We start from the raw sequence: 15,236 nt of genomic DNA on the forward strand, positions 1-15,236 counted from the left end.
CCTACCCTGGGACTACCTGCCCCTGCAGCGGCCGGCTCTGATGGGGCTATCAGTGGGCTGGGGGTGGGGAAAAATGAAACCAGAACAGGATCAGGCAAACTGGCAGGCAGATAGTACAGTGGTGGCCCAGATAACAGGTGGGAGGGGTCTCTGGTGGAAAAGTCTCCTCCTCCTCCCCCCTAACCCTGTGGTCCCCGCAGCTCACATCAGGCCAGTTCTTCTTCCCCTCCCAGGGTGGACCGACTCAGCGGGAAGAGGGGGTGGGAGTCAAACAAATCCAGAATGGTGGTAGGCAGTCTGTGCTGTTCTCCCTCCCTCCCGCCACACATATTAACAGAGAAGGCAAGGAGACTTGCTCTAAAAGACGTCACAGGCATGAACAGATAAGGCAGAATATTCAGCACATTTTACAGAAGATTCTGCTTTTTAGTTCCTTAATGCAGGCCCGGAGTTAGGCGCAGGCAGCTGCCTTCAACGCCAAATTCATATGGGTGCCAGAGTGTCACTGCCGCTGCCATGCCTAAATCCCAGCCTGCTGCTGCTTCCCTCCTCCAGGGGCCGTGCCTTCAGGTGGCAGCAGCAGGTGAAGGTGAAGAAAGTTCAGCCGCAGGGCCTTCAGCGGCCCTTGTGTGCGCTGACCGAACCGGTGGCCCCCCCCCCCTGCCCCTCGCACAGGTTTCCATGGTAACCAAAAGGCCATGCCAAGGGGTGCACGCCACCGAAAAAGGGGATGTGATGTCTGCTCCTGCCATCCGGAAACAGCACAGGAATGAAATATCTCATCATTTTCAAGAGGGCAATGTACTAAAACGCGCCACATTTCAAGAAGTCAGCTTCACCCGGAAAAAAGGAAACTTGTGCGCTTCAGTTGGGCTTAGGTGCACAATTTTTCTCTCTTACGTGCAAAGTGGACTTTTTGCAAAATTTTCTAATTTCACATGCAGTAAACTTACATGAAAGTGTAATGTAACTGCAAAGTTAACGAGTGGTTGCCATGCACCATCATGTAAAGCAGCTCATTACCATGACTGCAGTGCTAAAATACACATGAAAAGCTCTTTGCACACTTTTGTTTGCAAAAAGGTTAACTACAGCTAAAGGAGGTGTAGTAAATTGTTATCTCTGTTGCAAATTTATCTGCAGGAAACTTCTGTGGATACGTTTTCTACCGGGCTTATTTGTATATGAGTCTCGGTAGAAAACTTCCATGCAGAAAATCACAATTTCTGCCCGAATTTTGGCACGCTTTAATGCATCAGCCCCAAAGCTCTGCGTAATTGAGAAATCAGTTTAAAGTGACACATCAGAGTCACTGTTGTAATTCTGTAATTATTGGGATATGAGGACCTTCTCTGTCAGCATTTCTGACGAGAGTCTGTCTGATCCCTCCCTTACTCCCTATAACTGATACAAGTTATTTACCGCGGCAGAACCTGGGGTCAGCTGTGCCACACTGAAGTACGGCATTGGCAGGGCAGGAGCTACTGAGGATTGCTCCTGATCCGTTAGCATCCCATGACCATGGGATAAGTTGAGGGATATGGTTTTGAGGGGATATGGGTTTGAGGTAATAGGCGCCAAGTACATGGATGTCTTCTGGAGGGTGGGCTGGGTGGGCTGGGGGGGATAGGACGGAGTTAATCACCTTGTAGGGGGCTTCTATGAGGAATATGAATGAGCTGGGTTGGGGGGAGTTTGCCGAGGGGATTCACCAGTCCCCACTGGAGATGTTGGAGTTTTCAAGAATGGGGTCTTGGTAGGTTTTAACATGGCAGTTAGGAGCATCACCAGGCACCTTAATGTGGCGATGCTCCCAGTAGAAAGTTAGCTTCTCGTCTTGAGATGCGGTTAGCATTCTTGGAGTAGTTTGACAAGGTAAAGATGTAGCATGACTTGTGAAAAATCATTATGCGCCATTTAGCTGTATTGCATGCCATGAGCTGCTTTGTAAATTTCCCCAAGATTACGTGATAACTTATTCACCACACTGTAAAATATGTTATCACAGCTTAGTAAATAGGCTCCTTAGTATAAAACATTGATAATTACTCACAGGAACCCCTCCTGGTTTCTGAGATACAATGTTTTGATACAGGGGTGGAGGCACTCTGCTTATATCAGGGACATCGTGCATGTTTTCTTTCACACCTGGGAGGGGAGATAAGAAGTTAACATACAAGAATTTGTATCTGATTCTTACTCTGTGATGAAAGTGGATAATAATGCTCAATAAGTGGGGAGGCATTACCATATTTTCTACTCCGGCAGTTGCCGCATCTCTTGTAAAGGAAAACAGCTGTAGTAATGAGTATAGCAGCACCAAGGATAGCTCCAATGACAGATCCTATAATCTTTGAGGTCCAGTCAGGCGGTGTTGGACGGGAAGATGGGAAAATAATGGGCATCCCGGTCACCACAGCTGCAACGACAGTTACATCTGAATTGAGAACAGCACCAAAAGCATCCAAAAAAATAAATTCCTCTGTGTCCCTCCCAAGACAGTCTCATGGCTGCTACCCCCAAATATCATCCATAGATATTTGCTAAGACAGTCCCACAGCTCCTTCCCTAACATCCTGCATTGAAGGAAATCACAGACCCCTTCCAACATGTATTGTCCATTGGTCCCTCCAAACAATCCCTTGACCTTTCCAGTATTTTTGTTGCAATGTTGTGCACTGTCATTGGGAGGACCTGGGTTTGATTCCTGGGCCAGAACTCTGCTCCTTGGGCCAGTGGTAGCTGGGGATGCTGTACAGACAGTGTTCATAGCCTCACATCTCTTGAGGAGAGGGTGGGGCATCTGTCATCATTCTGAGATGATGACACTTAGTGGTCAGATTTAAGGTCCATGACTGCAGAGTTCTGAGACAAGGTCCCTAGCCAAGGACTGTTGTGGCAATGACTGGAACAAGTGATTTGGGGGGGTGGGGGGTAGGGGGGATATAAAATGGAGGTAAAAATCCTCCGTGGTTGTGAATGAAGGCTCTCATAGCACCAGCTTTCAGAACTGATCCTAGCTGAGATGGATTCTCACAGCAGCAGGAAGGAATGGTTGAGCTAAAACCATAATACATGGCCACCTCTCGGTACTGACTCACAGCTCCTTTCCCTGAATGTATTGCAGGATTCCTTACAGAAGCTCACCCCAGTCCCTTACCAGCTGCTCCTCCGACAGGCCGAGCATCAAACTCCAGTTACGATGAACCCATGCGTCATCCTTTGCAGTAAAATCCACCCCGCAGGAGGTTTCTTATCGCTCAGTGTGTGTGTGTGTGCATAACACTTGTGTGTTGGTTTCTTTGTTATAAGAAGGGGATAAGTGTGATTAGTGAAAATGCTCTCATATCTGAGGAGGATGGCTAAGACCATGTCTCCATTAAAGAGACCTCCTGTGATCAGGACATGCACAACTGCTCTGTGGAGATAGTGAGAAATCTTCATAAAGAACTGTTAGGGACAAATTAATAGGTGGAGAGGTTTCAATGTTTGTGTAAAGAATTTCAAGGTGACAGCGACTTGGACAGAAGTTGAACGAGACAGCTGTGCTATGGGGTCTCATGCCTCACATATACAGTCACCCCAGTCTTAGGTATTGTCAGTAAGAAGTAAACTAACGTTCCCTTGTTCCCTTTTATGATTTATTTATTTATTTAATAACATTTATATTCGCCAATCTGTGGCAGATCTTGGAGGAGTACAGCATCAATCATGCCATACATGTACAATTAATACAAGACAAGATAAAAAAGAATAAATAAAGGAGACAGTCAGGAAATGCTTGAGTAAAAAGTAATCCTTTAAGATGAATCCTAAATGCCAGATAACATCGCACGGTTCTGAAATCTGATGGGAGAGTTCCATAAATCAGGTGCAGCTACAAAAATGGCTCTTGCCCTAGTTTCAACTAATGTTATCTTTTTATGAGACGCTATAACCAAAATACGTGAATTTGCAGGATTTAAAGAACAAATTGGGATAAAGAGCACAACCCCAGGGAAGTCCATATTTAGTAAGACAGTGAGCGGACAAGATATCCGGCTAAAGTTAGCAGGTTAGCTTGTCCCGGATATTCAGTGGGATAAATGTCCTGCTGAATACACTTCCCTAAAGTTATTTGGCTACATGTAGCCAGCTAATTTAAAAATCTAATCGGCTGTGTTTGAATATAACTGGTTAGGTTTCCTTCGTATCTGGTCTTGTGTGGCTGGATAACTTGCTACTTAACCAGATATCTTCAAAAGATATAGGCATTTCTTCTGATATTATGTCCTGCACATTTAACAATGGTAACCAGACAGTGTCCAAAAGAAGACTGAGTGTGAAATGAAATACTGAAGTAATCCAATTAAACCAGAAGGCGCCAAGTGATGATGTCAGATGCTTGTGCCTCCCATCTCCAACAACGATGGTAAGGCAAATCCAAGTGAAATGGGCATTGTCTCCCTGTAGCATCCCTGAGTCGTCTTTTTTTAACTCTATTTCAATATCTTTACATTATAACAATTCAAAAAAAACTTGATACCACATTATACTGTATATAGAAAAGAAGGAAAAACCTAATTAGAGAAAAAAAATTCTCATTTAAGAAAAGTAATAGTCATCCAAATGAGGTCTTAAACAAGGGATGACAATCACTAGAAAAAATTAAAGAAATCTGGCACAGAAAATCAATAAAATATACTTGCAAAATATTTCACAATTAGCTAATTTAGGAAGAAACTGTGTCAGGTACTTTGCGGTTCTGAAGAAAATCCTCTAATTGCTATGATTAAAAAAAAAAGAGATCTATTAACACCTAATTTTACATTTACAAGGAAATTGAACCAATAAAGAAGCTCCAAGGACAAGCATTTGCTGCTTTTTCGATAGAAAAGGCTTCTGTCTTAATTGCGTTACCTTAGGAACATCAGAAAAAAGTGCCAACTATTGGCCAAGAAAGGTTTTTTTCATTTGCACGACAAAACATTTTCATAGTTCGCACACAATCTGGTTCCCAGGCATAGGAAACAAGCAGCCTAGCTGTGCCCTGGAGTTTATTTGTGAATCTTGTAAGAAGGCTGTGAGATTCTCTAATGCAAACCTTCCTGAGAAGGCAAGTATCAGGATTGAGGAGGATGGAATTTCCCAAAGAAGCAGCGTGAGAAGCCACGTCAAGCTTAGAAAGTCCTGAAGAGAGATCTGTGTCGAAAGGTAACATGAAACCTTCAATAGACGGTTGAGTAAGACAAGAGAGAAGGTAAGGCAAATAAAAATTCCAGCCTGGCAAAACCTCAACCGAGAAAAGTGCCATCCTCTGAGTCTTCTAATCCCCTCTCTGCCCTTTCTCCTTTCACTGACATTCCTGAAAAAAAAGATCATCACCTCACTTTATTACCTTGAATATCCTTTCTTCCATCTGTGCCTTTGCATTACCTTCCCTGCTGCTTTCAGCCTTAGCAGATTATTTCCCCCATGCTCCTCTTTCTGAGATCCCTTGTACTTTTTGAGTGTTAAATCATTTTGTCCTTACTTTTTCATCTACCCAGGGGAAGTTCTATAATGAGACAGGCAGGTCGATACTGTAACGTGCGGGTGAAGATTTCCCGTCTGTAACGTGCTGGGAGCGCACAATTCGGATGCGTAAGGCGATCCAGCGATACAGTCTCCAGTTTCACGCGTCTTTAGCGCTTCTTAAAACAGACGCATAACCCTTTCCGCACGCAGCATGATTATGATATGTAAATGAACGAATTAGCTGTATAAAGAAGGAATTAGCTATTCCCCTCCGATACTGTGACGCGCGCTCAGATTATCTCCTTTGTAACCCGCTATTTTGCCACGTCCTTAACCTGTTAGTTTACCACCTACCCTCTACTTGGTGTTAGTGTGGTGTTCGAACAGCAACGTACCGGACTGCACCATGGACGACCTGATTTTTTTTGCTCTGGCGCTAATTATCATTCGGTGGAGAAGGAGACAAATGTAGGCTCGACTGAGAAACCCAGGAAACGCTTGGCAGATTGGAGAGGCGAACGGGGGGTTGCTGCAGCAGGGAGAACCCAACCGACCCAAGAACCCAACTGCAAGACCGGAGGTACGTGATCTATTTGTTTTTCTGTAAGAACGGCGCCCATGCCCTTTGGTGCCTCTATTGACGCCGGAGGATGGTGCCGGTCGATATAGGCGTCCGTAAGGCGTCCGTAGGGCGGACAATAGAACGAGGTCGCCGGAACATGGGCGCCCGTAAAGGGTGGACGAGAACGCCCTTACGGACGCTTATGTTCACGGGCGCCCATGAACGGCCTTACGGACGCTTCTCGTCTACGGACGCTTATGTTCACGGGCGCCCATCTCGTTGGGCCACTAGACATAGGCGCCGTGAACATGGCGTACGGAGAAGCGTTCTCGTCTATGGACAAGATCCCAGGTGCTGTAATTCAGCGGGCATTGAGCTAGTAGACATAGGCGCCTGTCTACGGACGCTTATGTTCACGGGCATCTGAGAGATGGGCGCCCGTGAACGGCCTTACGGCCTTATGGATGCTTCTCATCTACAGACGGCGCCCATCTTCCGGCTGTAATTCAGCGGGCATTGAGCTAGTAGACATAGGCGCCGGTAGATATAGGTGCCTGTCTACGGACGCCAGAGAGATCGGCGACAGGTTTAGGTTTAGGTTTGGTTTTCTTTGCTTTTAATTTGGGATCCAGTTTCTGGTACCTGTCATTTCAGCTGACATTTTAAATGACAGGTACCAGCGCACCCCAGGATACTGTATAGGCGCTGAATATACCACCTATACAGTAAAAGGGGTTTCGCTTCATGGACGCGCGTTGGACACAGGTTGGACGCGGCATGCATTTGCATGCAATTAGAAGAGAGTATCGAGCGGTAGGTGAAGAGAACTGTGCGTGCGGGGAACGAGGGTGCGCCCGGCACTGCCGCACTGTTTCTACCGCGGCCTTAGAGTATCGACCTGAGGGTGAGGTGGCCGCTTCAGGCAGCAGAATTTTGAGGCAGCACAAAATGTCCCTCTCAGAGCGCCCCTGCCTCACACTCATACCTGGGAACTCTCCAGATTTGGCCTGGAGACTCTGGAATTCTGAACGAATTGCCAGGTCTCCGGGTCAACACCTGAAAACTCTGGGTGCCCTGCTGCAGAAGGCCAGAAGAGAAAGAGCCTGGAGCAGCGTGCGCTCGAAGGAGGAGCATCAGCACCCGTGCCCCGGAAGAAAACGTGAAGCCTGGGGCTGCGTGGCAAGAAAGACGAGCAGGAGCGTCGCCCTCCTCAGAGGGCCACCATCACGTTAAAGGGTCGCTCTGTGCGGTCTTTTGTATCACGGTGTTTGGCTGTGACACAAAAAAAGTGCCATCGAGTCGTAATGTGTTTTCAGGGGAGTTGCCCCACTATCGGGGCCCCGCCTGATGATTCTAGGCCTTAATGTGAAGTGAAAAGGGGAAATGGGAGTGGGAGTGGGACCAATATGTTAGAGTGATAAGAAAATGACAGGGAGGCAGTTGAGTTTCATGTCTGGTAGTGAGTCAAAAATCCTAAGTCTCTGTTAAGTCCTTTTATGTGAGTTCTGAAGTGTTTGATCATAAGAACATAAGAAGCTGCCATACTGGGTCAGACAGCAGTGGCTTCCCCAAATCAACTTGATTAATAGCAGTTAATGGACTTGTCCTCCAGGAAAGTATCCAAACCTTTTTTAAACCCAGCTACACTAACTGAACTAACCACATCCTTCGACAGTGAATTCCAAAGCTTAATTGTGCATTGAGTGAAATAGAATGTTCTCCGATTTGTTTTAAATGTGCTACTTGCTAACCTCATGGGGTGCCCACTAGTCCTCCTATTATCCAAAAGAATAAATAACTGATTCACATTTACCCATTCTAGTTCTCTCATGATCTTAAAAACCTCTATCATATCCCCCCTCGGCTGTCTCTTCTCCAAGCTGAACATCTTTAACCTTTTTGGCCTTTCCTCATAGGGGAGCTGTTTCATCCCCTTTATCATTTTGGTCGCCCTTCTCTGAACTTTCTCCAATGCAACTATGACTTTTTTGAGATGCAACTGTCTTTTCTAGTTTGACTTGAGCCAATAGGGGGTGATGTGATGGACGTGACAGGGGGTTGGGTGCTAGGCAGAAGGTTTGCCTAGGGCACCTAATACCCTTTCATCAGAACTGCGCACAAAGGGTACAGACGGAGAAAGTATCTATACCCTTATTACTGGGTTCTACCAGTCCCTCTAAGATACCCTTGTTCTTTTGCCTTGAGGATCAACCATGATTAGCAGACTTTCCTTTGTCCAGATGAACTTTAGTCTCTAGTGCTGGCTATGTCACCATGTTGACGTCCATCGCTTTGCTTTGGTCATACCGGCAGTCTCTGGCTAAGTGACCTCTCCTTCCACAGTTGAAACAAGTGGGAGAGGATGTAGCCTGTGTGGTGAATCCAGAAGGTTTACTTCAGAGTCATTGCTGGAGTCCTCTGCTTTCATTACTCCGCCATGGAGTCTGTGTGGGCTGCCTTTCTATCCTCCTCACTATACCAGGCATTAATTGGGCCAGGTGGAAGGCATCTGCCACTTCTAATGCTTTTTCCAAAGTGAGCCCAGGGTGCCAACAGGCCCAATTCTGCATGGGCTGATCGAGCCTGTCTAGGAATTGTTCCAGAAGCACCTGGTTGGCTTCTTTCAGTCCAGTCTTTGCCTCGGGCTGCAGTCACTTCTAGCTGGCATCTTTCAGTCTGTAGAATAGGTTTCGGAGACTTTTCCCGGGCTGCATCATGCCCCATCTAAATTGGTGGCATCAGATTTCTGAAGTATATCCTGCCCTTTCTAGGATGGCAGTCTTGAGTTCTGATAGGTGGCCCTCCCCTCTGGATTGGCCACTTGGATTTTGCCTATAAGCCAATTTGCCAGGTATGTGTTCCAGTTAGATTCTGGCCAACCTGTCATGTAGGTGGTCCTTTTGAAGTTTCTCAAGATCTCTGGGTCCTCTTCTGCCTTCATCTTAAACAGGAAGGGAGGTGGTGAAGTTGGGCGATTTGTTCATATAGATTTTGATTTGTTCATATAGACTTTCCAGAACGGCTGCTGGCCTTCCGCCAAGAGTTGTATCATCCACAATATTGTGGCCCAGGGAATCCGTGAAAGGCACTGTGCTGCTCCTGAGCGCCTGTGCACGAAGCCTTCCTCTTTGAAAACCAAACCCTGCCTGTACGGCACTGTCTCACTGATAATTCCTTCTCTGAAGATTGAGCTATTCTCCTTAACCTATTAAAATCCCTTTCCCGGGCAGCAGCTTTCTCTATTTCCCAGGAAACTGGAAAAGAAGAAAACATTTTTATTCTGTTTGGTGTGGGTTTCTGGCTAAGTGTAGCTCATAAATTTCTGATCTGACACCATAGGTGGCACCATGTGCAGTTAGAATGGCCAGAGAATAGACAAAGGCTGGATATTCATGAACTTTTATTAATTCACAACAGAAAAACAAGTATCTGCATATCTTTGCAGCTTGTAAACAACAAGAAGAATCACAACTTAGTCTGCAGAAGCAATCCTCCACTTCTCTCAGCTTTTTGTTTACAGCAATCAAGGCAAAATCGCTATTTTTCTGGCCTCTGATGAAGGCACTGGAACACAGCTTGTGCTAGGCTCATTATCTGTTTTAAGCAATTTCATTAATCAATTGGACATAAGAAATAAGAAACTGCCATGCTGGGTCAGACCAAGGGTCCATCAAGCCCAGGATCCTGTTTCCAACAGAGGCTAAACCAGGCCACAAGAACCTGGCAATTACCCAAACACTAAGAAGATCCCATGCTACTGATGCAATTAATAGCAGTGGCTATTCCCTAACTAAACTTGATTAATAGCAGTTAATGGACTTCTCCTCCAAGAACTTATCCAAACCTTTTTTGAACCCAGCTACACTAACTGCACTAACCACATCCTCTGGCAACAAATTCCAGAGCTTTATTGTGCTTTGAGTGAAAAAGAATTTTCTTCGATTAGTCTTAAATGTGCTACTTGCTAACTTCATGGAATGCCCCCTAGTCCTTCTATTATTCGAAAGTGTAAATAATCGAGTCACATCTACTCGTTCAAGACCTCTCATGATCTTAAAGACCTCTATCATATCCCCCCTCAGCCGTCTCTTCTCCAAGCTTAACAGCCCTAACCTCTTCAGCCTTTCCTCATAGGGGATTATTTCAATTTTTCTGGATTGCCTTGCAAAATTATTTTAAGCTGAGCTTCACCACGTAAGATAAGTGTGGCTATACACCTGTCTTTTATAATACAATATTAACAAAAAAAAATCTTTAAAAATAAACAGGCGGATTTTAAAAGCCCTGCTCGCGTAAATCCGCCCGGATTTACGTGAGCAGGGCCCTCGCGCGCCGGCGTGCCTATTTTGCATAGGCTGCCGGCGCACGCAGAGCCCCGGGACGCGCGTAAGTCCCGGGGTTTTTTGAAGGGATGCGTGTCAGGGGCGTGTCGGGGGCGGGGCAGAATGACGCGGCATTTCGGGGGCGGAACGCGGCGTTTCGGGGGCGGGACCGGGGCGTGGTGCCGGCTCGGGGCGTGGTTGAGGCCTCCGGACCAGCCCCCGGGTTGGATGACGGCGCGCCAGCAGTCCGCTGGCGCGCGTAGATTTACGTCTGCTTCTCGCAGGCGTAAATCTAGGGACAAAGGTAAGGGGGGGGTTTAGATAGGGCCGGGGGGGTGGGTTAGGTAGGGGAAGGGAGGGGAAGGTGAGGGGAGGGCGAAAGAAAGTTCCCTCCGAGCCCGCTCCGATTTCGGAGCGGCCTCGGAGGGAACGGAGGCAGGCTGCGCGGCTCGGCACGCGCAGGCTGCCCAAAATCGGCAGCCTTGTGCGCGCGCCGATCCAGGATTTAATAAGATACGCGCGGCTATGCGCGTATCTTATAAAATCCTGCGTACTTTTGTTTGCGCCTGCTGCGCGAACAAAAGTACGCGATCGCGCTTTTTTAAAAAATCTACCCCAAAGTGAGGATCAATGATTACATGCTTCAGTGACACATTATTGTTACTGTGAATCAGTGTCCATTAATAGCTGCATCATATGATGGTCTTCTTTTATTACATTTACGTTTGATTTTGTATGCTATTCAATTAGATGTTTTTTTTCTGATATACTGTATCCTGTGGTTGTGTGCCATCTTGTTTTGAGGTACAGTGATATTACGGCTATGAGAAGTAATGACCTGGGGACTAAGAGTCACTGCTGGGTATTCTTTAAGGTCCTGCTGCCCCCAGCAAGAATTATGCTACAAAATAATTCTCCACTTCTAAAAAGACAGAGGATTAATATAAAGGTGTGGGGGAAGGGAGGAAGTGAGAGGGAAAGAATGATTTCAGAGATGGAAGAAAAAGAGATAAATGCTGTAATTTACTCACCAGAGACTGTTATAACCACTGTAGCTTCTTGTACTATATTTGTCTGTATCACCACAGTGTAACTGCCGCTGTCGCTTGTAGTTAATCCCAAGATCTCCATGGAGCCGTTTGGAAACCCCCTCACCCGACCCACGTATGGAGGATATATTACCTCAGAAGGAACATTTTGGGGAAAATAAAGCAAGATCAGATTATCTTTGTTCCTCCATCTGTGCCAATTGAAGTTTTGGATACTCCCAGTTTTCAGTGAAAAATTAGCAGTTGGGATATAATGCATGACCCTATTATCTGTGTTCCTCCCTCTGTGCCAGCTGAAGGTTCGGATACTCCCAGTGACACTGACGGACAGCAGGACATTATCTCCTATCGCTGGGGTCTTCGGTACCGGGACAACAGATAGCTGGGCAGAAATCTGCCATCCCCAGAAACCCAGAAACACTGAAAGTGAAGGAGAGAAAAGGAGGAGGTTAGAAACGGTCACAGAAAAAAAGGAAATGTGCATCCAAACCCAAAGGACCATTCAAACACTCAGTTCTGCTATTCCACGAAGTAATCACAACCAGCCCTTCCCCGACACCTCCTACTACATCCACTGGGAAGGCTAAGCAGGATGTGACACTGTCCTGCTGTATGCGCCTTTGTGCTCGCTTCCTGTGTACAGATTCAAATTTATTAGCATGACAATACATAAAAGAGGTATATTATCAAAAGCTTAGTCAGGATATTTGTACAATCAATAAGCAGGATTAAATCAGCCATAACAAGAGGGTGATGCCATCCGACACTGATGACATGGACCTAGCTCTCTTTCTGAGCATGCATGGGAGATCCTGTGCACTATTCAGGGCTGGTGTGAGGGTATTAGGTGTCCTAGGAGAACATTACAGCCTGCCGCCCTACCCCCATATACCTCCCCACTGACAGTTTAAAAATTTGCATTTATAATAACATTTTTACATGAAATAGGTAATTCGGAGGTAAAAAAACAAAACAAAACCTTATATACATGTTTTTGTGATAGTTACATGAACTGCTGTGATGCTAATCAGAAAATTCTGCAAAAAACACATTTTGAACCCATATGGTATTAGGTTATTGTGAAATGTTGGCTGTGAGTTTGGCTGTCCCATATCAAAATAGCACTAATTGCCAGCACACAAACAGTAACAATCCCATCTATTAAAAGGCACACTGCAAATATTACGACAAACTGAAAAACACCAATACATCTTCCATCAGAAAAACAGAACAAGCTATACTGCTATAGATCCTTGTAGAGAAACCATAAGCTAATAGACTACTTCACCTTGGTCATACAAACGAACACAGACAGACCCTCATCAAATATAGAATAAAGAGACCTTAAAGTATAAATAGAAATGGGCAGACAAAAACTGAACTGGAAACTGCAACATTGGAAAAACAGAAAGATCACCATGTTTCAGAAAATATTGAACAATAAAATCAAGAAATGTAAAACATTAATCATAACAGTAAAATCATAACAGTAAAATCATACTAATAAAAGAATATTTCTAAACAGCTGAGAAATAGAATAATATACAATAATTAAAGATTCATACAGATTTTGAAAGCTTTTCCAAACACCAATAAAATATTTCAAAATAGACTATGGCACTGGCTGTGGCTGGCCAGAGAATATGCCGAGACTAGACTCTGGCTTACCTTTCATCAACTTTTATTAATAAACAGCTCTGCTTACTGTAGCAGTTCCTAAAAAAGAAAACAGCAATGTAGCTTACAGCTCTGCGGTATTGGCCTTCCCTAGTCTTCCTTCTAGACCCTGGGCCTCCTCTCCCCTCCCAGGCCTGGCTAGTTATTCCTTCCCTTGGACCAGGATTCTCTGCTGATACAGGGTTTAAGGTGTACTGGGGCCAGTTCTTGGAGCAGGTCTTATAAGGTGTTCTGGGGTTTTCTCCTGAATATTCCTTCATCTACCCTCCCCTTCAGCTCAAACGTCTCAGGTTGAGCGCTTGCCCTTACTGGTGGTTTACTCGAGATTACCAGTGTTCCTATTTTACTTCCCCATCATATGCTGGGGCTGACTAACCCTTCTAGGTATTCCCTTCCCTGCCTATTCTGGGAAACCAGTGAAGGGCTGGTGGGGTGCCCTCTGTTTTGCCTTTGTCACAGTAAGTTCCTCTAGTTGGTCTTCTGGGTAGCTGGAATACCTAGGGTTGCCAATAGAGATGTGAATCGTGTGATCGATCGTCTTAACGATCGATTTCGGCTGGGAGGGGGAGGGAATCGGATTGTCGCAGTTTGGGTTTTTTAAATATCGTGTAAATCGTGTAAATCGTGTAAATCGAAAACCGGCACACTAAAACATCCCTAAAATCCACCCCGACCCTTTAAAATAAATCCCCCACCCTCCCGAACCCCCCCCCCAAAATGCCTTAAATTACCTGGGGTCCAGTGGGGGGGGGGAGGGCGGGAAAACCGGCCCTAAAACCCACCCCGACCCTTTAAAATAAATCCCCCACTCTCCCGAACCCCCCCAAAATGCCTTAAATTACCTGGGGTCCAGAGGAAGGGTCCCGGTGTGATCTTTCACTCTCGGACCTCCGTGCGTTGTAGAAATGGCGCCGGCGCTACGTTTGACCTGTCATATGACAGGGCAAAGGTAGCGCCGGCGCCATTTTGTTTTTTTGACCCCGATGGCAGGAGCGTAGGAGATCGCTCCCGGACCCCCAGGGACTTTTGGCCAGCTTGGGGGGGCCTCCTGACCCCCACAAGACTTGCCAAAAGTTCAGCGGGGGTCCGGAACGATCTCCTACCGTGAATCGTTTTTCCGTACGGAAAATGGCGCCGGCCGTACGGCAACACGATTCGACTGCAGGAGGTCGTTCTGGACCCCCGCTGGACTTTTGGCAAGTCTTGTGGGGGTCAGGAGGCCCCCCCAAGCTGGCCAAAAGTCCCTGGGGGTCCAGCAGGGGTCCGGAATGACCTCCTGCAGTCAAATCGTTTTTCCGTACGGAAAAACGATTCGCGGTAGGAGATCGTTCCAGACCCCCGCTGGACTTTTGGCAAGTCTTGTGGGGGTCAGGAGGCCCCCCCCAAGCTGGCCAAAAGTCCCTGGGGGTCCGGGAGCGATCTCCTACGCTCCTGCCGTCGGGGGACAAAAAAAACAAAATGGCGCCGGCGCCATCTTTGCCCTGTCATATGACAGGTCAAAGGTAACGCCGGCGCCATTTCTACAACGCACGGAGGTCCGAGAGTGAAAGATCACACCGGGACCCTTCCTCTGGACCCCAGGTAATTTAAGGCATTTTGGGGGAGTTCGGGAGGGTGGGGGTTTTAATTTAAAGGGTCAGGGTGGGTTTTAGGGTTGTTTTAGTGTGCCGGTTTTTCCGCCCTCCCCCTTCCCCTCCCCCTTCCCCCGATTTTCGATTTTTTGACGATAAATCGGGGGAATTGTTATTGTATCGCGGCTCTAACGATTTTTGATGATTTAAAATATATCGGACGATATTTTAAATCGTCAAAAAACGATTCACATCCCTAGTTGCCAACTTTCAACTGTGAAAATTCCAAACACTTACTGTCAATGTCCTTCCACATCCGTTCATGACGTATTGCAATGCAACCATTAATAGCATAGTAAATGATGGCAGATAAAGACCATTCATTCAATAGCATCAGTCAATTAATCCTCTTATATGAGAGTGATCTATCATTAATCCCAAACTATATAGAATAGAAAAGAACCCCTATAAAAATCCTGCACCTCTCATTCTGCAAATAAATATTCTGTGTTCATAGAAACACTCCAATAAAGTGAAGAGCAGGAGGAAATGTTTATGC

The 15,236-nt window shown here is 46.1% G+C and overlaps 1 protein-coding gene across 2 annotated transcripts in view; it reads right to left on the minus strand.

Moving 5' to 3' along the window:
* The window catches only part of LOC115076149, a 40,213-nt gene that overhangs the window by 9,982 nt on the left and 14,995 nt on the right, over positions 1–15,236 (minus strand). For both annotated transcript variants that reach the window (XM_029577284.1, XM_029577283.1), the window contains exons 3-5: positions 11,412–11,849; positions 2,249–2,419; positions 2,054–2,148 (exon numbers count right to left, since the gene is read on the minus strand). In XM_029577284.1, the coding sequence (XP_029433144.1) occupies positions 2,054–2,148; positions 2,249–2,419; positions 11,412–11,849 (704 nt within the window). The remainder of the gene's footprint in view (positions 1–2,053; positions 2,149–2,248; positions 2,420–11,411; positions 11,850–15,236) is intronic.

This window comes from Rhinatrema bivittatum, chromosome 14 (assembly GCF_901001135.1).
Source record: "Rhinatrema bivittatum chromosome 14, aRhiBiv1.1, whole genome shotgun sequence".
Taxonomy (NCBI): Eukaryota; Metazoa; Chordata; class Amphibia; order Gymnophiona; family Rhinatrematidae; genus Rhinatrema; species Rhinatrema bivittatum.